The 23449-nt window shown below is 47.3% G+C and overlaps 1 protein-coding gene across 4 annotated transcripts in view; it reads left to right on the forward strand.

The window, feature by feature from the left end:
• ELP1 (elongator acetyltransferase complex subunit 1) overlaps positions 1-23449 on the forward strand; it is a 291962-nt gene that overhangs the window by 265316 nt on the left and 3197 nt on the right. For 3 of the 4 annotated variants that reach the window (XM_063920051.1, XM_063920050.1, XM_063920052.1), the window contains 5 exons: positions 673-786; positions 14665-14776; positions 14884-15011; positions 15271-15425; positions 22273-22351. In XM_063920051.1, coding sequence (XP_063776121.1) covers positions 673-786; positions 14665-14776; positions 14884-15011; positions 15271-15425; positions 22273-22351 — 588 coding nt within the window. The remainder of the gene's footprint in view (positions 1-672; positions 787-14664; positions 14777-14883; positions 15012-15270; positions 15426-22272; positions 22352-23449) is intronic. The other variant, XM_063920054.1, reaches the window with a different exon arrangement.

The raw sequence follows: 23449 nt of genomic DNA on the forward strand, positions 1-23449 counted from the left end.
AGCCCCACTTGGGTGAAAATAAATAAGATGTATAAATATTAATAAATATATATATATATATATATATATATATATATACTGTGTGTATGTGTGTGTGTGTGTATATATATATATATATATATACATATATACATATATATACAGGTTGAGTATTCCATATCAAAATATTCCGAAATACAGAATTTTTTGAGCGAGACTGAGATAGTGAAACCTTTGCTTTCTGATGGCTTAAAGTACACAAACTTTGTTTAATACACAAAGTTATTAAAACTATTGTATTGAATGACCTTCAGGCTGTGTGTATAAGGTGTATATGAATCATAAATGCATTCTGTGCTTAGACTTAGGTCCGTTCGACATGATATCTCATAATGGTAGGCAATTATTCCAAAATACGGAAAAATCCGATATCCAAAATACTTCTGGTCCCAAGCATTTTGGATATGGGATACTCAACCAGTATATGTGTGTGTATGTATATATATATATATATATATATATATATATATATATATATATATATATGTATATTATTTATATATATATATATATATATATATATATGTATATTATATATATATAAGTATAATATATATATATATATATATATATATATATTATTGCTGGATTGACTGTTTGAAAATAATATTGTTTACTGTTTCCTTGGTATAGCTCAAAAGAACCACATGATATTCTTGGATAGCCATAAAATAACATTCACGCGTTACAAACAACGTCTCTCTGTCGTACGTGACCTGAAAGAGAGAGAGCGACAAGGCCTGCTAGGTACTATCTGTGGTTGTTATGTTATCTAATTCTGATTTAATTCTAATTGTAATTCTGACTTACATGCAGCTCTCTTTTTGTTCATGTATAAATGGGTAAAATTCATTACTATATGAAGAAAATGGTCTCTTTAACTTTGTATGAGGCACAGTTTTTTTTAATCTTCTGTTCTCTTAACTATCAATTAAATAATACTTTCATCAAGCGTTCTTTTAAATAAACATGTATATTGCACTGTAAAAAAATGTGGGTTTGAGGGGTTTTACTGGGCTCTTCCTCTGAGTTTTAGCTGCTCAATCAATGACACGCAGCTTCCCCAAATTAAGCCTTAGTAACAAATGTAAACAATGGGTGGTCATGCAAATGGCGCTACTCGGTGAACCAATATGTTTACTGTTCAGAAATTAATCATATAAGAGCTAATAAAAAATACCTTATTTAATATGAATCACAACAGATAAACAAATAAAATAAGATTTTACTTACCGGTAAATCTATTTCTTGTAGTCCGTAGTGGATTCTGGGGACTCCGTAAGGACCATGGGGAATAAAGGGGCTCCGCAGGAGACAGGGCACTTTAAGAAAGAATTTGGATACTGGTGTGCTCTGGCTCCTCCCTTTATGTCCCTCCTCCAGACCTCAGTTAGAGAAACTGTGCCCGGAAGAGCTGACAGTACAAGGAAAGGATTTTGGAATCCAGGGCAAGACTCATACCAGTCACACCAATCACACCGTATAACTCGTGATAAACTTACCCAGTTAACAGTATGAACAACAACGGAGCATCAGATCAACCCTGATGCAACCAACATAACCCTTATTTAAGCAATAACTATATACAAGTATTGCAGAAGAAGTCCTCACTTGGGACGGGCGCCCAGCATCCACTACAGACTACGAGAAATAGATTTACCGGTAAGTAAAATCTTATTTTCTCTAACGTCCTAGTGGATGCTGGGGACTCCGTAAGGACCATGGGGATTATACCAAAGCTCCCAAACGGGCGGGAGAGTGCGGATGACTCTGCAGCACCGAATGAGCAAACACAAGGTTCTCCTCAGCCAGGGTATCAAACTTGTAGAACTTTGCAAAGGTGTTTGAACCTGACCAAGTAGCCGCTCGGCAAAGCTGTAATGCCGAGACCCCTCGGGCAGCCGCCCAAGAAGAGCCCACCTTCATTGTGGAATGGGACTTAACTGATCTAGGCAGCGGCAACCCAGCTGCAGAATGAGCCTGCTGAATCGTGTTTCAGATCCAGCGAGCAATAGTTTGCTTTGAAGCAGGCGCCCCAAGCTTGTTGGAAGCATACAGGATAAACAAAGATTCTGTTTTCCTGACCCTAGCCGTTCTGGCTACATAAACCTTCAAAGCCCTGACCACATCTAGTAACTCGGAATCCTCCAAGTCACGAGTAGCCACAGGCACCACAATAGTTTGGTTCATATGAAAGGATGACACCACTTTTGGCAGAAATTGTGGACGGGTCCGCAATTCTGCCCTGTCCATATGGAAAACCAGATAGGGGCTTTTATGTGACAAAGCCGCTAATTCTGACACACGCCTAGCTGAAGCCAAGGCTAATAGCATGACCACCTTCCACGTGAGAAATTTTAACTCCACGGTTTTGAGTGGCTCAAACCAGTGTGACTTCAGGAAACTCAACACCACGTTGAGGCACAAAAGGGGGCTGAATATGCAGCACTCCCTTTACAAACGTATGGACTTCAGGACGAGAAGCCAGTTCTTTTTTAAATAAAATGGATAGAGCCGAAATCTGGACCTTAATGGAACCCAATTTCAGGCCCAAAGTCACTCCCGACTGTAGGAAGTGAAGGAAACGGCCCAGCTGGAATTCCTCCGTAGGGGCATTCCTGGCCTCACACCAAGCAACATATTTTCGCCATATACGGTGATAATGTTGAGCTGTTACGTCCTTCCTAGCCTTTATCAGCGTAGGAATAACCTCATCCGGAATGCCTTTTTCTGCTAGGATCCGGCGTTCAACCGCCATGCCGTCAAACGCAGCCGCGGTAAGTCTTGGAACAGACAGGGCCCCTGTTGCAACAAGTCCTGTCTTAGAGGCAGAGGCCATGGGTCCTCTGTGAGCATTTCTTGCAGATCCGGATACCAAGTCCTTCTTGGCCAATCCGGAACAATGAGTATTGTTCTCACTCTTCTTTTTCTTATGATTCTCAGCACCTTTGGTATGAGAGGAAGAGGAGGAAATACATAAATCGTCTGGAACACCCACGGTGTCACTAGTGCGTCTACAGCTATCACCTGAGGGTCTCTTGACCTGGCGCAATATCTCTGTAGCTTTTTGTTGAGGCGGGATGCCATCATGTCCACCTGTGGCAGTTCCCACCGCCTTGCAATCTGCGTGAAGACTTCTTGATGAAGTCCCCACTCTCCTGGGTGGAGGTCGTGCCTGCTGAGGAAGTCTGCTTCCCAGTTGTCCACTCCCGGAATGAACACTGCTGATAGTGCTCTTACGTGATTCTCCGCCCAGCGAAGAATTCTGGTGGCTTCTACCATCGCCACCCTGCTCCTTGTGCCGCCTTGGCGGTTTCCATGAGCCACTGCGGTGATATTGTCTGACTGAATCAGAACCGGTTGGTCGCGAAGCAGGGACTCCGCTTGACGTAGGGCGTTGTATATGGCCCTTAGTTCCAGGATGTTGATGTGAAGGCAAGTCTCCTGACTTGACCACAGCCCTTGGAAATTTCTTCCCTATGTGACTGCCCCCCACCCTCGGAGGCTTGCATCCGTGGTCACCAGGACCCAGTCCTGAATGCCGAATCTGCGACCTTCGAGAAGGTGAGCACTCTGCAGCCACCACAGGAGAGACACCCGGGCCCTGGGGGATAGGGTGATTAACCGATGCATCTGAAGATGTGATCCGGACCACTTTTCCAGTAAGTCCCATTGGAAGGTCCTCGCATGGAACCTGCCGAAGGGAATGGCCTCGTATGATGCCACCATCCTTCCCAGGACTCGAGTGCAGTGATGCACTGACACCTGTTTTGGTTTTAATAGATTCCTGACCAGTGTCACGAGCTCCTGATCTCTCTCTATCGGGAGATAAACCCTTTTCTGGTCTGTGTCTAGGATCATGCCTAGGAGAGGCAGATGAGCTGTAGGAACCAACTGCGACTTTGGAATATATAGAATCCAGCCGTGTTGCCGTTACACTTCCAGAGAAAGTGATACGCTGTTCAGCCACTGCTCTCTTGATCTCGCTTTTTATGCAGAGATCGTCCAAGTACGTGATAATAGTGACACCTTGCTTCCGCAGGAGCACCATCATTTCCGCCATTACCTTGGTGAACATTCTCGGGGCCGTGGAGAGACCAAACGGCAACGTCTGAAATTGGTAATGACAATCCCGTACCGCAATTCTGAGGTACGCCTGATGAGGTGGATAAATGGGGACATGAAGGAATGCATCCTTTATGTCCTGAGTCACCATAAAATCTCCCCCTTTCAGGCTTGCAATGACCGCTCTTAGCGATTCCATCTTAAACTTGAACCTTTCAGGTATATGTTCAGGGATTTTAAATTCAATATTGGTCTGACCGAACCGTCCGGTTTCGGGACTACCACATGGTCGAATAATAACCCACTCCTTGTTGAAGGAGGGGAACCTTGACCACCACCTGTTGAAGATACAATTTGTGAATTGCAGTTAACACTGTTTCCCTCTCGTGGGGGGAAGCCGGCAGGGCCGTCGGTGAGGGGGCATCTTCTCAAAATCCAGCTTGTATCCCTGAGACACAATATCTATTGCCCAGGGATCTAACAGGGAGTGAACCCACTTGTGGCTGAACTTACGAAGGCATGCCCCCACCGGGCCTAGCTCCGCCTGTGGAGCCCCAGCGACATGCGGTGGATTTTTGTAGAGGCCGGGGAGGACTTCTGTTCCTGGGAACTAGCTGTGTTGTGCAGCTTCTTTCGTCTGCCCCCGCCTCTGGCAAGAAAGGACGCACCTCGGACTTTCTTGTTTCTTTGTTCGAAATGCTGCATTTGATAATGTCGTGCTTTCCTAGGCTGTGCAGGAATATAAGGCAAAATATCAGAATTACCAGCTATAGCTGTGGAGACCAGGTCCGAGAACCCTTCTCCACACAATCCTCAGCCTTCCATATGCCTCTTAAGTCGGCATCATCTGTCCATTGCATATACTACAGGACACGTCAAGCAGAAATCGACATAGCTTTGACTCTAGGACCCAGTATACTCATGTCTCTTTGGGCATGTTTTATATATATATATATCTCTCTCTTAAGACAGCATCTTTAATATATATATATATATATATATATATATATATCTACATACTAGGGTCTCAATCTCTGCTGATAAGGTACCTGTCCATGCTGCCACAGCGCTATAAACCCATGCCGACACAATCGCCGGTCTGAGTAGTGTACCAGAATGTGCACGCTATCTGCAGGATCCCTGAGAATAGCTGTTACGTCAGGGCTACCTCTTGGGCAAACGTGACACCCTAGGGGAAGATTCCCATCCTATCCTGGCCCTAGTGGGGAAAGGATACTGCAGAGAATTCTTTGTGGGAAACTGCAGTCTCTTGTCTGGAGATTCCCGCTCTTTTTCATCATGAGAGGAGGGAAATTTACCTCAGCTTTCTTCCCCTTAAACATGTGTACCCTTGTGTCAGGGACAGATGAGTCATCAGTGATAGGCAAAACATCTTTTATTACAATAATCATATATTGAATACTTTTCTGCCAGTTTTGGCTGTAACTTTGCATTATCGTAGTCGACACTGGAGTCAACCTCCGTGTCGATATCAGTGTTTATTATTTTGGATAGTGAGCATTGAGAGACTCTGAAGGTCTCTGCGACATAGGGACAGACATGGGTAGATTCCCTGTCTGTTCTCTAATCTTTTGTGCAATAAATTCACCTTAGCACTTAATTACACATATCCAAACAGGTGTCGGCGTTGTCGACGGAGACACCCTCTCACACACACATATTTGCTCTATCTCCTCCTTAGGGGAGCCTTTTACCTCAGATATGTCGACACACACGTACTGACACACCACACACTCAGGGAATGCTCATCTGAAGACAATTCCCCCATAAGGCCCTTTGGAGAGACAGAGAGAGAGTATGCCAGCACACACCCCAGCGCTATTAACCCAGGAATAACACAGTAACTTAATGTTAACCCAGTAGCTGCTGTTTATATTGATTTTTGCGCCTAATTATGTGCCCCCCCCCTCTCTTTTTACCCTCTTCTACCGTGTAACTGCAGGGGAGAGACTGGGGAGCTTCCTCTCAGCAGTGCTATGGAGAAAAAACACGGCGCTGGTGAGTGCTGAGGAAGAAGCCCCGCCCCCTCGACGGCGGGCCTCTGTCCCGCTTTCATGTACAATTTTGGCGGGGGCTCATACATATATACAGTGCCCAACTGTATATTATGCAAACTTTTGCCAAAGAGGTCTCTAATTGCTGCCCCCCCCCCCCCCCCCCCCCCCCCCCGCGTCCTGCACCCAGCTCGTCCGGGCACAGATTCAAACTGAGGTCTGAAGGAGGGACATAAAGGGAGGAGCCAGAGCACACCAGTATCCAAATTCTTAAAGTGCCCTGTCTCCTGCGGAGCCCGTCTATTCCCCATGGTCCTTACGGAGTCCCCAGCATCCACTAGGACGTTAGAGAAAAGAAATTGCATTCTTTAAAAATGATTTTAAAAAGACATAATGTCTGTTGCACTACCTTATCCTTTATTGATCCTGTCTACTGATTGTCCAAAACTGCTACCCTAATTTAGATTCTAAACTCTTATGAACTTACCAAACTATTTGTGTATCTTTTATCCTAAGAAGCCTATATACTGTACAGTAGATTAGCATAGTAAACAATTTTTGAAATATTGAGAACTATATTTATTGTAAAAAGGGAGAATCCAGTTTTCTTCATGGTCTGCTAATTATTTGCGCCGGCTGATTCAGTCGGCTGACCGCACGTTAAGCCACAAAGGTGGCAATAAAAGGCATCCTCAGGGGTTTAAGGCACAGGGAAAACCATTGATTGTGCAGTATCAGTGGGTTAGGGGACATTACCCCAGGGTTTACTGCTGAGAGCTTGTCCCCTACACAGCAAACACCACAGCTAATTGGATTCCCCCCTTGGAGTTCAATTCAGGTGATGATGGTATCCCTCTAATTTACGCAGCTGTGCACACTGAAAATGAACTTCCTTTTCAAACCCAAATAAGCTGTTTTGTTTCTGTGCTTGGGTTAAAAGGAGCTTCATACCCTGTACACAGCCCACCCATTTGTATAGCCCCAACATATTTTGTAGTGCTTTATAAAGAAAAAAATGTTCATTCACATTGGTTAAATACAATTAAACCAACACTTTATTCACATCTATATTTCTCTAGCATCCATAAGGGATATTGGGGAGACTTAGTACGATGGGTATAGACGGGGTCCAAAGGAGCCAGTGCACTTTAAATTTCTTCAACTGGGTGTTCTGGCTCCTCCCCTCTATGCCCCCTCCCACAGCCAGTTTAGAAAAAAATGCCCTCAAGAGAGGATGCACTTCTCTGAGCTCCAGAGTTTTCTTCATTTTCTTTTTCAATCTTTGTTATTTTCGGTATGCTGTTTGGGCAACAGCATACCTGCACCGTGGGATTTAGGGGGGGGGAGGAGATGGTCACCAGCCTTGCGAGGTGTCAGAGCCGCTTTCCCGCTGCGGGACCACCATCCTGAGAGGTTGTTTAACAGCGGGGCACTGCGCCTTGGTGGTCAAAATCGCAGCACGCCGCACACCCCTAACAGCCTGAAGGTGACATCGGTGGTAAGTACTAACCGGGGGCCCCGTAAGGGGGTCTCCCAGTTCATGGTACGGCAGAACACAGGGGCGGCATTTGGGACCCTCCTGGGGGGGAACCGCTACAGCCCCCCTGTGTACACTGGCAGCGGTGGGTAAAACTAGCACTTATGTGATGTTTTCTACTCATGGGGAGACTTTTGCCAGTATAAAAACTACAGAAACTCTGGCGCCATTACAGGGGGCGGAGTTTTCTCAGAGCGGGACCAGTGGCATTTTGATTCCTTCCTCTGCTTACAGCTGCAGCAGCAGGCACTTACAGCTCCTCCAGACACCCAGATAATGCTGGAAAACACAGGGGTGTAGCAAAGGGAGAGAGCCGCTATTGTAGACTAATCTGTGTCCTGAAATGGACAAAATACCGGGGTTACAATGTGATATATCAGCTTGCAGCCTCACTGGGGCTGTTTAGCTTGGGCTGCTTGTCTCCTTTCTCTCACTGTCTCCCTCTCACATACAGTGAGGGCAGGCTTGCTATCATATTACTTGTCTGTGTGTCTATAAGTGTTGTTACTGTAAACATGGCAAAACACCAATTATGTAGTTTATGTCACACCAGATTCTCTCCTCCTACGTCTGGTTCATTATCATGTAAACAATGTAGTCAGTCCTCACAGCTCAGTGAGGAAACTGGGGGGGAGGGTCAAGAGCCTTCCTGGCTAGGTGCCATTAAAACCATGATGTCTGAAATGTCATCTAATGCTCAAAAAATGAAACAATTGCAGCAGGCTGTTGCAGACCTGACTGCAAGGGCTGACCAGCCCCCCCTAATTCAGGACTGCTTTGCTCTCAGATTCAGATGAGGAAATACTGAAGGAGGGGGAGGAATTGGAACCTATTACTGGGGATTCCCCTTCTACACAGGGTATTGAACCCCTCATTTTAGCTATACGGGACGTGTTAAAGCTCCCTCTAGAGGACGCTGCGTCACAGCAGTCATTTTTCTTCACACAGAGCAAGCCCAATGTCACTTTCCCTGATTCTGCAATTAGATGACCTATTTAAGTTAGCCTGGAAAAATCTAGAATAAAATACCAAGTGTCAAAACAGTTTTTACACACTTTCCCTTTTGCTTCTGAAAGCAGAAAATTCTGGAAAGAACCCCCGGCCGTGGACATTGCAGTCTTGCGCCTATCCAAGAAGGCGGTGCTGCCGGACCCGGGCTCCTTCACCATGAAGGACCCTGGGGATAGGAAGATAGAGACTACACTGAAGTCAATCTACACAGCAGCGGCTATGTCTCAAAGACCGGTCATAGCAGGTTGCTGGATATCTCATGCCATTCATACCTGGGCTACTCAGATTGAGGAAGGCCTCTTGGGGCAATATTAATGCTAGGACCACTGTTATAGCAGTGTCTGCTCGTAGGGCTTTGTGGTTGCGTCAATGGATAGTGGACGCAGAAACCAAGCGCAGTGTGGAGGCTCTTCCCTTTTCAGGGGAATGGCTCTCCGGGGTAGAATTAGATATGTGGATTTCTAAAGTTACTGCGGGGAAATCCACTTTCTCCCCTCTGGTACCCCGCCGGCTAGGCGTTCCTACCTGGGGCCATCTACCCAGTCCTTTCGGTCTAACAGATTTAGATCTAGGGCCAGAGGTGCCTCCAACGCGGCTAGAGGCACCAGAGGTAAGACAAGAAAACCAGAGGTAAGACAGGAGAGCACCGGTATTGCTTCCACTAAGGCCTCATCATGACTGTGCCCACCCACCCCGAGGGGATCTCGAGGTGGGAGCTTGGCTGTGTCACTTCAGCCGCATCTGGGAAAGTTCCTGCCAGGATACCAGGGTCAAGGACCTCATTTCTCAGGGCTAAAAGCTGGAGTTCGACAGTGCTCCTCCCAAACAATTTATCAAATCAAACTTACCAGCTCTGGAGGGTACGCGTGTTATGCTGCAACAGGCCATCCTAAAATTGGTACAATCTGTCATTGTTCCAGTGCCGCTGCAACAACAGGGACAGGTTTAGAACTCCAAACTGTTCGTGGTAATGAAACCGGACGGTTCAGTAAAGCCCATTTTGAATCTAAAATCCTTGAACCCTTACCTAAAGGTTGTCAAGTTCAAGATGGAATCCTTGCGAGCAGTCATTGCGGGCCTGGAAGAATGGGAATTCATGGGCTCCCTGGATATCAAAGACACCTATCTCCATATCCCGATTTGGCCATCTCATCAGGCTTACCTGAGGTTTGCCCTGCTGAACGATCACTACCAGTTCAAGGCACTACCCTTCGGCCTGTCCACAGCTCCGAGGGTGTTCATGAAGGTGATGGCGGAGATGATGTTTTAACTTCGGGTCCAGGGGGTCAATGTTGTCCCTTATCTGGACAATCTACTGATCAAAGCAAGATCCAGGGAGCTTTTATTGCTCCATATAGACCACACTATCCAGCTTCTGTCACACCACAGGTGGATCCTCAATTTACAGAAGTCCCACCTGGAGTCCACTCATACCCCTTTCACATCGCACAAATAACCCGGCATCGACTCAGCATATTGCCAGGTCGACACGGGTCAGGGTGCGATGTGAAAGGGCCATGTCCGAATTCCCGGGTCGCCTGGTATTAAGAAGGGTTTTTCACGGGTTGAATACCGGGTCAGGCGCAGTGTGAATGGGTTGCCTGGTCGATGCGATCTACCCATCCACAGCATAGGAAGAGGCGGCGTGGAGATGAGCTCATCTCCCAGCGCCGCCACCGCTGCCGGCTTCGCTCCCCGCCTCTGGCACAGAAAGCCAGCACATAGGGGGTCATTCTGAGTTGATCGCTCGCTAGCTAATTTTAGCAGCCATGCAAACGCTATGCCGCCGCCCACTGGGGAGTGTATTTTAGCTTAGCAGAAGTGCGAACGCATGTGCAACCGCGCTCTGCAAAAACAGTTTGTGCAGTTTCAGAGTAGCTCTGAACCTACTCAGTGCTTGCGATCACTTCAGCCTATTCGTGTCCAGATTTGACGTCATACCCAGCGAATGCCCAGCCACGCCTGCGTTTTTTCAGACACACCTGCGTTTTTGCAAACACTCCCTGAAAACGGTCAGTTGACACCCGGAAACGCCCCCTTCCTGTCAATCTTGCGGCCGTCAGTGCGACTGAAAACTTCGCTAGAACCTGTGCAAAACGACAAAGGGCTTTGTACCCGTACGACGCGCGTGCGCATTGCGGTGCATAGGCATGCACAGAAAAGTAGTTTTTTAGCCTGATCGCTGCGCTGCAAACAGCTGCAGCTAGCGATCAACTCGGAATGACCTCCATAGTCTCCAATGCCGGATCCCACCCAGGAAGGATCCGTTTCCAATTCCCGAGTGGGATCCGGCATTGGAGATGTGAAAGCGGTATAAGAGGCTCCTGTTCCTGGGAATGTTACAGGATACTGTGGCCCAAAAAGTGTTACTCCCAGAGGACAAAGTGAGAACACTTCAGGAGATGGTCCGCATGGTTCTCCGGCCTCCTCAGGTATCCATCCATCTTTGCATAAGATTGTTGGGGAAATGGTTGCCTCGTATGAGGCAATCCAGTGTGGAAGGTTCCATGCCAGGACTTTTCAATTGGATCTCCTGTGCAAGTGGTCCGGATCACATCTTCAGATGCACCGAATAGTTCGGCTGTCACCTCAGGCCAGGATTTCTCTCCTGTGGTGGCTGCAGCAGTCCTCCAACCTACTGGAAGGCCGAAGTTTCGGGATTCAGGATGCCAGTCTGAGAGGATGGGGAGCTGTCACCCACGGGGTTCAGTTTCAGGGCAGTTGGTCAGCCCACGAAGCCCTCCTTCCGATTGACATTCTGGAACTTCGGGCGATCTACAATGCTCTGCTTCAGGCCTCTCCACTACTCAGGGATCACGCGATCCAGGTACAGTCGGACAACGCTACAGCAGTGGCGTACATCAATCAACAAGGAGGGACAAAAAGCAAGGCCTGCATGCGAGAGGTGTCAAAGATACTCCTGAGGGCAGAAAGAAATACAAGAGCGCTGTCCGTAATCTTCATTCCGGGAGTGGACAACTGGGAAGCGGACTTCCTGAGTCGTTACAATCTCCACCCGGGGGAGTGGGAGCTTCACCATCAGGTGTTTCAGCAGATCATCGACCGGTGGGGTTGCCCACAAATGGACATGATGTCTTCACGACTCAACAAGAGGCTTCGTTGGTATTGCTCACGAACCAGGGACCCTCAGGCGAGGGTAATAGATGCGATGACATCGCCGTGGCCTTATCGGCTGGTCTACCTGTTTCCTCCGATTCTATTGCTCCCAAGAGTGCTCAAACGAATCAGGAATCAAAGGGTCCAGACAATTCTGATTGCTCCGGATTAGCCTCGGAGGGCTTGGTACCCGACTCTTCTGGACATATCTGTCGAAGACCCTTGGCCTCTGCCACTGAGAAGAGATCTTCTTTAACAAGGACCGTTCATCTACCCGGACTTACGGCAACTTCGTTTGACGGCATGGAGGTTGAGCGGAACATCCTAGCTCACAAAGGCCTTTCCAAACAGGTTATTGCTACCATGGTTCAGGCCAGGAAACCTGTGACGTCAAAACATTATCATCATATCTGGAGAAGATATGTCTCTTGGTGCGAGGAACGCACGTATCCGCCTGCGCAGTTCCACTTGGGAAGTTTCCTGCAGGCTGGTGTGGCTAAGGGCTTACGCCTGGGTTCCATTAAGGTCCAGATTTCAGCTCTCTCAATTTTCTTCCAGAAGAAATTGGCAGTGCTGCTAGAAGTTCAGACCTTCTTGCAAGGGGTACTTCACATACAACCTCCCTTTGTGCCGCCCACGGCACCCTAGGATTTGAATGTTGTGTTGGAATTTCTACAGTCCTCCTGGTTTGAACCTCTGATGACGGTGGAAGACAAATACCTCACGTGGAAGATGGTGATGTTACTGGATCTGGATTCTGCTAGGCGTGTCTCAGAATTCGGGGCCTTATCATGTAAAAGCCCCTATTTGGTCTTTTATGAGGACAGAGCTGAGCTCAGGACTCTGCAGCAGTTCCTGCCGAAGGTCGTTTCTGCGTTCCACTTGAATCAGCCTGTTGTAGTTCCGTCCAGTTCTGGCACTTCTGCTCCTCCGGAGGCATTAGATGCTGTGCGAACCTTGAAGATCTATGTCAAGAGAACAGCTTGAATCAGAAAGATGGATTCCTTGTTCGTGCTATATGATGCGCAGAAAAAGGGTTGCCCTGCTTCAAAGCAGTCCATTGCTCGTTGGCTTAGGCCAGGGGTGGCCAGACTTTTGGAGTCGGCGATCTACTTTGAAAGCTGAAAAGCTTTTGTGATCTACCTAGGTGGCACGTGTCCAAAAAAGGGGTGTGGCATAACAAAAGTGGGCGTGGTATAACAAAAAAGGGACATAGCCTTGCTGCACAGAGTGTAATGACTGTCTCGCACGAAATAACACATTGGCCCCCACAGATAAATACCTCAAACACATATGCCCCAACAGTGCCAGATACACATATGCCCCCACAGTGCCATGTGCCCACAATGCCAGATATGACCCCACAGTGCCAGATACAGATATGCCCCCACAGTGCCAGATATGACCCCACAGTGCCAGATTACAGATATGCCCCCACAGTGCCAGATATGCCCCCACAGTGCCAGATACAGATATGCCCCCACAGTGCCATGTGTCCACAGTGCTAGATATGCCCCCACAGTGCCAGATTACAGATATGCCCCCACAGTGCCAGATACAGATATGCCCCCACAGTGCCAGATATGACCCCACATTGCCAGATATGCCCCCACAGTGCTAGATATACCCCCATAGTACTGCTCACCGTGCTGTGTGTGGAGAGCGCAGCACGCGCTTCTCCTGCCTGCCGCCCTGCCTCTCAGTCTGGTCTCCGGCGGTGACGGCAGTGTGTATATCTCAAATCAGGCGCCGGTCCGCGAGCTCTGATTGGCTAACGAACCGGCGCCTGATTTGAGCTATACACTCCGCCGTTACTACCGGAGACCAGACTGAGGGGCAGGAGAGGCGCGGCTTCGGGTGGATGGGCGGTGGATCGCCATCGACTGGTCGCATGTCTGCGATCGACCAGTCGATCGCCATCGACTGTTTGGCCACCCCTGGCTTAGGCTTACTATCCAACAGGCCTATGTGTTGGCAGCCTTACCTGTGCCTATGTCTCTGAAGGCCCACTCTACAAGATCGGTGGGGTCTTCCTGGGCGGCTGCCCGTGGCGTCTCGGCCTTGCAGCTCAACCGAGCTGCTACCTGGTCGGGGAAGAACACATTTGTAAAGTTCTACAGGTTTGATACCCTGGCCAAAGATGATTCCCAGTTTGGGCAAGCGTTGCTGCAAACGTCTCCGCACATTACCGGCCATTCTGGAAGCTTTGCGACGTCCCCATCGTACTAAGTTTCCCCAATATCCCTTATGGATGCTAGAGAAAATAGGATTTTAATTACCTACCGGTAAATCCTTTTCTCATAAGGGATATTGGGCGCCCGCCTCAGTGCATTGACTTTTCTGCAGGTTCTCTTTATATGGTTACCTGTTCAGCTGTTGCTGTTTTGTTGCCAGCCGTTGCTGGTCGTTTTCTGTTAGTGGTGTGCTGGTGTGTAAATCTCACCACTCTTTGTTCCTTCTCTCAAGTATGTCCTTTCTCCTTCAGGCACTGTTTTACTTGTAACTGCCTGTGGGAGGGGGCATAGAGGGGAGGAGCCAGCACATCCAATTTAAGAAATGTAAAGTGCACCGGCTCCTTTGGCCCCCATATATACCCATCGTACTATGTCTCCCCAATATCCCTTATGGACTACAAGAAAAGGATTTACCGGTAGGTAATTAAAATCCTATTTTTTGTGCTCACAACGGAGACCTGCTAGATTTACCAATCCATCAACTCTGAAATTGAAATGACCATCTGTAGGAAAATAAATAGCTTTGTTACTAGTGAATTTTTATTACGATTACAGTCAATTAACAACTAATCAAATAAAGCATCTCTGAATAGTTTTACTTCTTAGCTTTATATATATATATATATATGTGTGTCTGATTGTGTAGATGACGAGATCCCTGGAGGTCCAGAATCTGACCTGTTCTCTGACACCAGCAGCATCATGACTGCAAGTGACATGAGTGGAAAGTATTCTAAGAGCAATTCTAGAATCTCTTCGTAAGTAGTACAGAAGTGCAAGTGGTGATATGTGATACTTCTCTTTACACTAACCTTACCCGCAGCTATACACATCATGATGGGCGATCTTATTGTTTTCCATGCAGAAGATCATCAAAGAACCGTCGAAAAGCAGAACGCAAGAAGCACAGTCTGAAGGAAGGTAGTCCCCTGGAAGACGTGGCTCTTGTGGAAGCACTGGGAGACAGTATTCGCACAGTGGATAAAATGAGAAGTGAGCTTTGTGCCCACATGACAAAGCAAAGACTAGGATATCCTTGTGACATGGAGGTTTATCAGACCATGGAAAACCAACATCTTTATTTAGGGTGTCATATGTTATGGAGTAATTTTCTAGGAAACTGTTCTTACAGATTCCTGCAACTAGAGTTAGAATTATATAGTAATAAAAAAAATGACCTGGAAATCCAAAGACTGATGCAATAAAAGAGTAATAAGGAATATGTAAACTGTACTTATGTTTGTCTTTCTAGGTGAGGTGAACAGCCTCTTGAAGGTGCTTGTCCTCTTCCGTTATGATCTAGAAGCCTGGGAACTCCAACAAACATATGATGAGTTGCTCCAGTTGATGGAGAAATCTGTACCAGACGTCTGGACTCCATGTACACAGTTAAATCCTGCAACTCCAGTGAGTTTATCCAGTGCATGATGATTGTGCTCTCTAAGGGGGATATCAAATTAGTCCCGGTAATTTGTCCTGCCGAGGGCTATCCTACTAGCCCCGATTAGCCGGCACGGTGGCTTATCGGCGGTAACCTGTTGCTGCAACGGGTGCCGCCTCATGACGGCTCCCGTTGTAGCACTGCATCTCTGGCTCCACCCGGTCACATGACTGCTCCCCCGTCATGTGACCACAGCAGGGGATGGGGGATGCAGGCCACGGTGCTGCCCCGGCTTCACCGCCGGGGTACACAGTGCCGAATGTTGGCTCCTGGGCCACGGCGCCCTCCCTGCAGTCCCAGCCTGATGCAGCGGGCAAGTGACACTGCTGGTCGCCGCTGCTTATCTGGGATTCTGCATGCAAAACCAAATCCCTGAAAACAGACCCATTTTCATACGAAAACGGGGCTGTTTCTACCAAAACCACACAGGTTTCACTGAACCTGTGTGTTTTCGGGAGATAATGTATATTTCTCTAACGTCCTAAGTGGATGCTGGGGACTCCGTAAGGACCATGGGGATTAGCGGCTCCGCAGGAGACTGGGGATTAGCGGCTCCGCAGGAGACTGGGCACAACTAAAGAAAGCTTTAGGACTACCTGGTGTGCACTGGCTCCTCCCACTAAGACCCTCCTCCAGACTCAGTTAGATTCTTGTGCCCGGCCGAGCTGGATGCACACTAGGGGCTCTCCTGAGCACCTAGAAAGAAAGTATATTTAGGTTTTTTATTTTCAGTGAGATCTGCTGGCAACAGACTCACTGCAGCGAGGGACTAAGGGGAGAAGAAGCGAACCTACCTAACAGGTGGTAGTTTGGGCTTCTTAGGCTACTGGACACCATTAGCTCCAGAGGGATCGACCGCAGGACCCGACCTTGGTGTTCGTTCCCGGAGCCGCGCCGCCGCCCCCCTTACAGAGCCAGAAGCACGAAGAAGGTCCGGAAAATCGGCGGCAGAAGACTTCGGTCTTCACCAAGGTAGCGCACAGCACTGCAGCTGTGCGCCATTGCTCCTCATGTACACCTCACACTTCGGTCACTGATGGGTGCAGGGCGCTGGGGGGGGGGGGGGCGCCCTGAGGGCAATAAATAACACCTTGGCTGTCAAAATATACATCATATATAGTCCCAGAGGCTATATAGATGTAAAATTACCCCTGCCAGTATCACAGCAAAAGCGGGAGAAAGTCCACCGAAAAGGGGGCGGGGCTTCTCACTCAGCACACTGGCGCCATTTTCTCTTCACAGTGCAGCTGGAAGACAGCTCCCCAGGCTCTCCCCTGTAGTTTTCAGGCTCAAAGGGTTAAAAAGAGAGGGGGGCACTACATTTAGGCGCAATATATGTATACAAGCAGCTATTTGGGGAAAAATCACTCAGTTATAGTGTTAATCCCTGCATTATATAGCGCTCTGGTGTTTGCTGGCATACTCTCTCTCGGTCTCCCCAAAGGACTTTGTGGGGTCCTGTCCTCAGTCAGAGCATTCCCTGTGTGTGTGCGGTGTGTCGGTACGGCTGTGTCGACATGTTGGATGAGAAAGGTTACGTGGAGGCGGAGCAGAGGCTGATAAATGGGATGTCGCCCCCTGTAGGGTCGACACCAGAGTGGATGGATAGGTGGAAGGTATTAACCGACAGTGTCAACTCTTTACATAAAAGGCTGGATGACGTAACAGCTGTGGGACAGCCGGCTTCTCAGCCCGCGTCTGCCCAGGCGTCTCAAAGGCCATCAGGGGCTCAAACAACGCCCGTTACCTCAGATGGCAGACACAGATGTCGACACGGAGTCTGACTCCAGTGTCGACGAGGTTGAGACATATACACAATCCACTAGGAACATCCGTTACATGTTCTCGGCAATGAAAAAATGTGTTACGCATTTTCTGACATGAACCCAAGTACCACATAAAAGGGGTTTTATTTTTGGGGAGAAAAAACAGCCACTGTTTTGTTCCCCCATCAGATGAATGAATGAAGTGTGTAAAGAAGCGTGGTTTCCCCCGATAAGAAACTGGTAATTTCTAAAAAGTTACTGATGGCGTACCCTTTCCCGCCAGAGGATAGGTCACGTTGGGAGATATCCCTTAGGGTGGATAAGGCGCTCACACGTTTGTCAAAAGGTGGCACTGCCGTCTTAGGATACGGCCACCTTGAAGGAACCTGCTGATAAAAAGCAGGGGGCGATCCTGAAGTCTGTATTTACACACTCAGGTTATATATTGAAACCGGCAATTGCCTCAGCATAAATAGTGCTGCTGCAGCGTGGTCTGACACCCTGTCAGATAATATTAATACGCTAAGACAGGGATAATATTTTGCTAACATTGAGCATATTTAAGACGTTGTCTTATATATAAAGGATGCACAGAGGGATATTTGCCGGCTGGCATCCAGAATTAATGCAATGTCCATTCTGCCAGGAGGGTAGTAGAAACCCGGCAGTGGACAGGTGATGCTGTATTTAAAAGGCACATGGAGATTCTGCCTTATAAGGGTGAGGAATTGTTTGGGGATGGTCTCTGGGACCTCGTATCCACAGCAACAGCTGGGAAGAAAATTTTTTACCTCAGGTTTCCTCACAAAAGCCTAAAGAAAGCACCGTATTTTCAGGTACAGTCCTTTCGGCTTCAGAAAAGCAAGCGGGTCAAAGGCGCTTCCTTTCTGCACAGAGACAAGGGAAGAAGGAAAAAGCTGCACCAGTCAGCCAGTTCCAGGATCAAATATCTTCCCTCGCTTCCTCTGTGTCCACCGCATGACGCTGGGGCTCCACAGGTGGAGACAGGTGCGGTGGGGGCGCGTCTCGGGAACTGCAAGGATCAGTGGGCTTGCCCACAGGTGGATCCCTAGGTTCTGCAAGTAGTATCACAGGGATACAGGCTGGAGTTCGAGACGACTCCCCCTCGCCGTTGCCTCACATCAGCCTTGCCTGCTGCCCTCGGAGAAAGGTAGTACTGGCGGCAATTCACAAGCTGTACTTCCAGCAGGTGAAATCAAGGTACCCCTCCTTCAACAAGGCCGGGGTTACTATTCCAAAATGTTGTGGTACCGAAACCAGACGGTTCGGGGAGACCCATTCTAAAATTGAAATCCTTGAACACTTATATACGAAGGTTCAAGTTCAAAATGGAATCGCTCAGGGCGATTATTGCAAGCCTGGAAAATTTCAGGGTATCACTGGACATCAAGGATACTTACCTGCATGTCCCTATTTACCCTCGTCACCAGGTGTACCTCAAAATTGTGGTACAGGGTTGTCATTACCAATTCCAGACGTTGCCGTTGGTCTGTCCCCGGCACCGAGGGTATTTACCAAGGTAATGGCCGAAGTACTTATCCCGTAATTGGACGATCTCCTTATAAAGGCGAGGTCCAGGGAGCAGTTGTTCGTCGGAGTAGCACTATCTCGGGAAGTGCTACAACAGCACGGCTGGATTCTGAATATTCCAAAGTCACAGCTGGTTCCTACGACGCGTCTACTGTTCCTGGGTATGGTTCTGGACACAGAACAGGATAAAAAGGGTTTCTCCCGGAGGAGAAGTCCAAGGAGTTGGCGTCTCTAGACGGAGACCTCCTAATACAAATACAGGTATCGGTGCATCTATGCACGCGAGCCTTGGGAAAGATGGTAGCTTCTTACGAAGAATTTCCATTCGCCAAGTCCCATGCAAGGATCTTCCAGTGGGATCTGTTGGACAAGTGGTCGGGGTCGCATTCTCAGATGCATCGGCGGATAACCCTGTCTCCAAGGGCCAGGGTGTCGCTGTGGTGGTGACTGCAGAGTGCTCATCTTCTAGGGGGCCGCAGATTCGGCATACAGGACTGGGTCCTGGTGACCACGGATGCCAGCCTTCAAGGCTGGGGGGCAGTCACACAGGGAAGAAACTTCCAAGGCCTATGGAAAAGTCAGGAGACTTCCCTACACATAAATGTTCTGGAACTATGGGCTATTTACAATGCCCTAAGTCAGGCTAGACCCCTGCTTCAACACCGGCCGGTGCTGATCCAGTCAGACAACATCACGGCGGTCGCTCATGTAAACCGACAGGGCGGCACAAGAAGCAGGATGGCGATGGCAGAAGCCACAAGGATTCTCCGATGGGCGGAAAATCATGTGTTAGCACTGTCAGCAGTGTTCATTCCCGGAGTGGACAACTGAGAAGCAGACTTTCTCAGCAGACACGACCTCCACCCGAGAGAGTGGGGACTTCATCCAGAAGTCTTCCAAATGATTGTACACCGTGGGGAAAGGCCACAGGTGGACAGGATGGCGTCCCGCCTCAACAAAAAGCTACAAAGATATTGCGCCAGGTCAAGGGACCCTCAGGCGATAGCTGTGGACGCTCTGGTAACACCGTGGGTGTACCAGTCGGTGTATGTGTTCCCTTCTCTGCCTCTCATACCCAGGGTAATGAGAATAATAAGAAGGAGAGGAGTAAGAACTATACTCATTGTTCTGGGTGACCAAGAAGAGCTTGGTACCCAGAACTCCAAGAAATGATCTCAGAGGACCCATGGCCTCTGCCGCTCAGACAGGACCTGCTGCAGCAGGGGGCCTGTCTGTTCCAAGACGTACCGCGGCTGCGTTTGACGGCATGGCGGTTGAACGCCGGATCCTGAAGGAAAAGGGCATTCCGGAGGAAGTTATCCCTACGCTATTTAAAGCTAGGAAAGAAGTGAACGCAAACCATTATCACCGCATATGGCGGAAATATGTTGCGTGCTGTGAGGCCAGTAAGGCCCCAAAGGAGGAATTTCAGCTAGGTCGCTTTCTGCACTTCCTACAAGTCAGAGGTGACTATGGGCCTAAAATTGGGTTCCATTAAGGTCCAGATTTCGGCTCTATCGATTTTCTTCCAAAATAGAACTGGCTTCACTGCCTGAAGTTCAGACTTTTGTTAAGGGAGTGCTGCATAGTCAACCCCCGTTTGTGCCTCCAGTGGCACCGTGGGATCTCAACTTAGTGTTGGATTTCCTGAAGTCGCATTGAGTTGAGCCACTTAAATCCGTTGAGCTACAATACCTCACGTGGAAAGTGGTCATGCTGTGGGCCGTGGCGTCGGCCAGGCGTGTATCAGAATTGGCGGCTTTGTCATACAAATGCCCTTATCTGTATTTTATATGGATAAGGCGGAATTGAGGACTCGTTCCCAATTCCTTCCTAAGGTGGTATCAGTTTTTCATGTGAACCAACCTACTGTGGTGCCTGCGGCTACTTGGGACTTGGAGGATTCCAAGTTTTCTGGACGTAGTCAGGGCCCTGAAAAGTATATGTTTCCAGGGCGGCTGGAGTCAGGAAAACTGACTCGCTATTTATCCTGTATGCACCCAACAAGCTGGGTGCTCCTGCTTCTAAGCAGACTATTGCTCGCCGGATCTGTAGCACGATTCAACTTGCACATTCTGCGGCTGGAATGCCGCACCCTAAATCTGTGAAAGCCCATTCCACGAGGAAAGTGGGCTCTTCTTGGGTGGCTGCCCGAGGGGTCTCGGCTTTACAAATTTGCCGAGCTGTTACTTGGTCGGGTTAAAACACTCTTGCAAGAGTCTACAAGTTTGATACCCTGGCTGAGGAGGACCTAGAGTTTGCTCATTCGGTGCTGCAGAGTCATCCGCACTCTCCCGCCCGTTTGGGAGCTTTGGTATAATCCCCATGGTCCTTACGGAGTCCCCAGCATCCACTTAGGACGTTAGAGAAAATAAGATTTTACTCACCGGTAAATCTATTTCTCGTAGTCCGTAGTTGATGCTGTGCGCCCATCCCAAGTGCGGATTGTCTGCAATACTTGTATATAGTTATTGCCTAACTAAAGGGTTATTGTTGAGCCATCTGTTGAGAGGCTCAGTTGTTATCATACTGTTAACTGGGTATAGTATCACGAGTTATACGGTGTGATTGGTGTGGCTGGTATGAGTCTTACCCGGGATTCAAAATCCTTCCTTATTGTGTCAGCTCTTCTGGGCACAGTATCCTAACTGAGGTCTGGAGGAGGGTCTTAGTGGGAGGAGCCAGTGCACACCAGGTAGTCCTAAAGCTTTCTTTAGTTGTGCCCAGTCTCCTGCGGAGCCGCTAATCCCCAGTCTCCTGCGGAGCCGCTAATCCCCATGGTCCTTACGGAGTCCCCAGCATCCACTACGGACTACGAGAAATAGATTTACCGGTGAGTAAAATCTTATTTTTTACAGGTGATCTAATAAGATAGCGTGTAAACAAATCTCGGTGAAACATAGGAAAAAAGTGTGAAAAATGTCAGTTTTTCGCACTAGATGTTGTTTCACCTTGAATTGGATACCCACCTAAGGAGGAAATGGAACTTCTTTACCAATCAGTGCATAAAAAGTAGATATACGAGATTGGTCATTGTAAAGTTAAATTATTAATTATTGCACAAATAAAGGACCTTAAAATATATACTCTGAAACAAAACAATACCATTCCTTCATATACACAGAGATAATTCTTCACTATACTAACTTTTAGGAGATACGGCTCCTCTACATTAAAAGCAGTATTTCAGTATGTGTTTTTTATATTTTAATTTTTATTTAAATGCTCCTACTTGCACCAGTGATTTTTTTTTTTCACCACTGTAAACTCACCATACGGGCCCTGGCTTATGTGGTGTCATCAAAGCAGCACCATCTACCTCAAAACGACAATATTTAGGCTGTGAGTTTAAAGATAAATCTTTCTGTTTTGCAAAAAGCAAGGATTACCTTTCCCACTCGTACTTTTAAGTGAAGAATCATCACATATAAACTGTCTGTTTATTGTTTGTTTTTATATTTAACTTAAACTAGAAATTATGTAATTTTTATTGCAGGTTTTAGGTCCTCATTCAACTGTCAATAGTATAATGAGCTCATATCAACAACAAAAACCCATTAAACCTACAGAACAAGGTAAGAGTCTCTTTCTGCAGTGTAAGGAGTTTTGATGTAATGACAAGTGAAATGATAATGACATTAAAAAGTAATACAAGAAATTGAAACAAAATAAATTATGATTAATGTACATAAACAAAATTAACAGTATGGCTGGTATCCTATTAGCCGCGAAAAACCCACCGCATTTTATTCTATTTGCCCGATGGTCATTATTGGGCTATATAATTAGAGCCCATTTGCTTTGCGCGTAAACACACAGGATACAGAGTAAGTACACAGACACGTGGTTTCACGGAAACATATAATTTATCAGGGATTTTTTTTCTCCTGCCTCGGCAGGGGAAAAAAGTTCCCCATAACTGCCAGCTTATGGGGCTAATTAGATAGCCCCGACTGCAGTAATTAGCAACAGTAAATTAGTGCAGCTAATAGAATACCGGCCTATCGGGTCAATCCAGTTAGATGCGAAGGGTACGAGTTGCAATTGCTGCAGCGTTTTAATGCCGGTAACGGCACCGCACCTCACGGCTGATTTCATCCCGAATTCTCTGCATGTAGTTATGTGCAAGTTTGGGCTGCCGTAAAAAGTGCAGCTGTTGCCGCGCACCTAATTAGATTGACCTGTATATGTGTAGTAGAAACAAAGTGATAATGTGAATAATTTTTGGTCAAGACATAAAGGGGCTGCAGCAATCCTTAAAGCATCTCGTATATCCTTGGTTAAATAGATCTGTGAACAGGAGAAATAAGGCGTGCGTTATGCTGAAGTCATTTTTTAATTGAGCTTTTATCAAATAATAACAAAGAGAAGGTTTACTGTGTGATAATGTAGAGATGATGTACTACACCACAATACCTCAAAGAAAATACACATCATATATATAGTATAGTGAATTAAAGTACTTGTGAATTTTAATATGTGTATAATATATATATATATATATATATATATATATATATATATTTGTATACACTGCTCAAAAAAAATAAAGGGAACACTTAAACAACACAATGTAACTCCAAGTCAATCACACTTCTGTGAAATCAAACTGTCCACTTAGGAAGCAACACTGATTGACAATCAATTTCACATGCTGTTGTGCAAATGGAATA

The sequence above is a fragment of the Pseudophryne corroboree genome, chromosome 1 (assembly GCF_028390025.1).
Source record: "Pseudophryne corroboree isolate aPseCor3 chromosome 1, aPseCor3.hap2, whole genome shotgun sequence".
In the NCBI taxonomy this organism is placed as follows: domain Eukaryota; kingdom Metazoa; phylum Chordata; class Amphibia; order Anura; family Myobatrachidae; genus Pseudophryne; species Pseudophryne corroboree.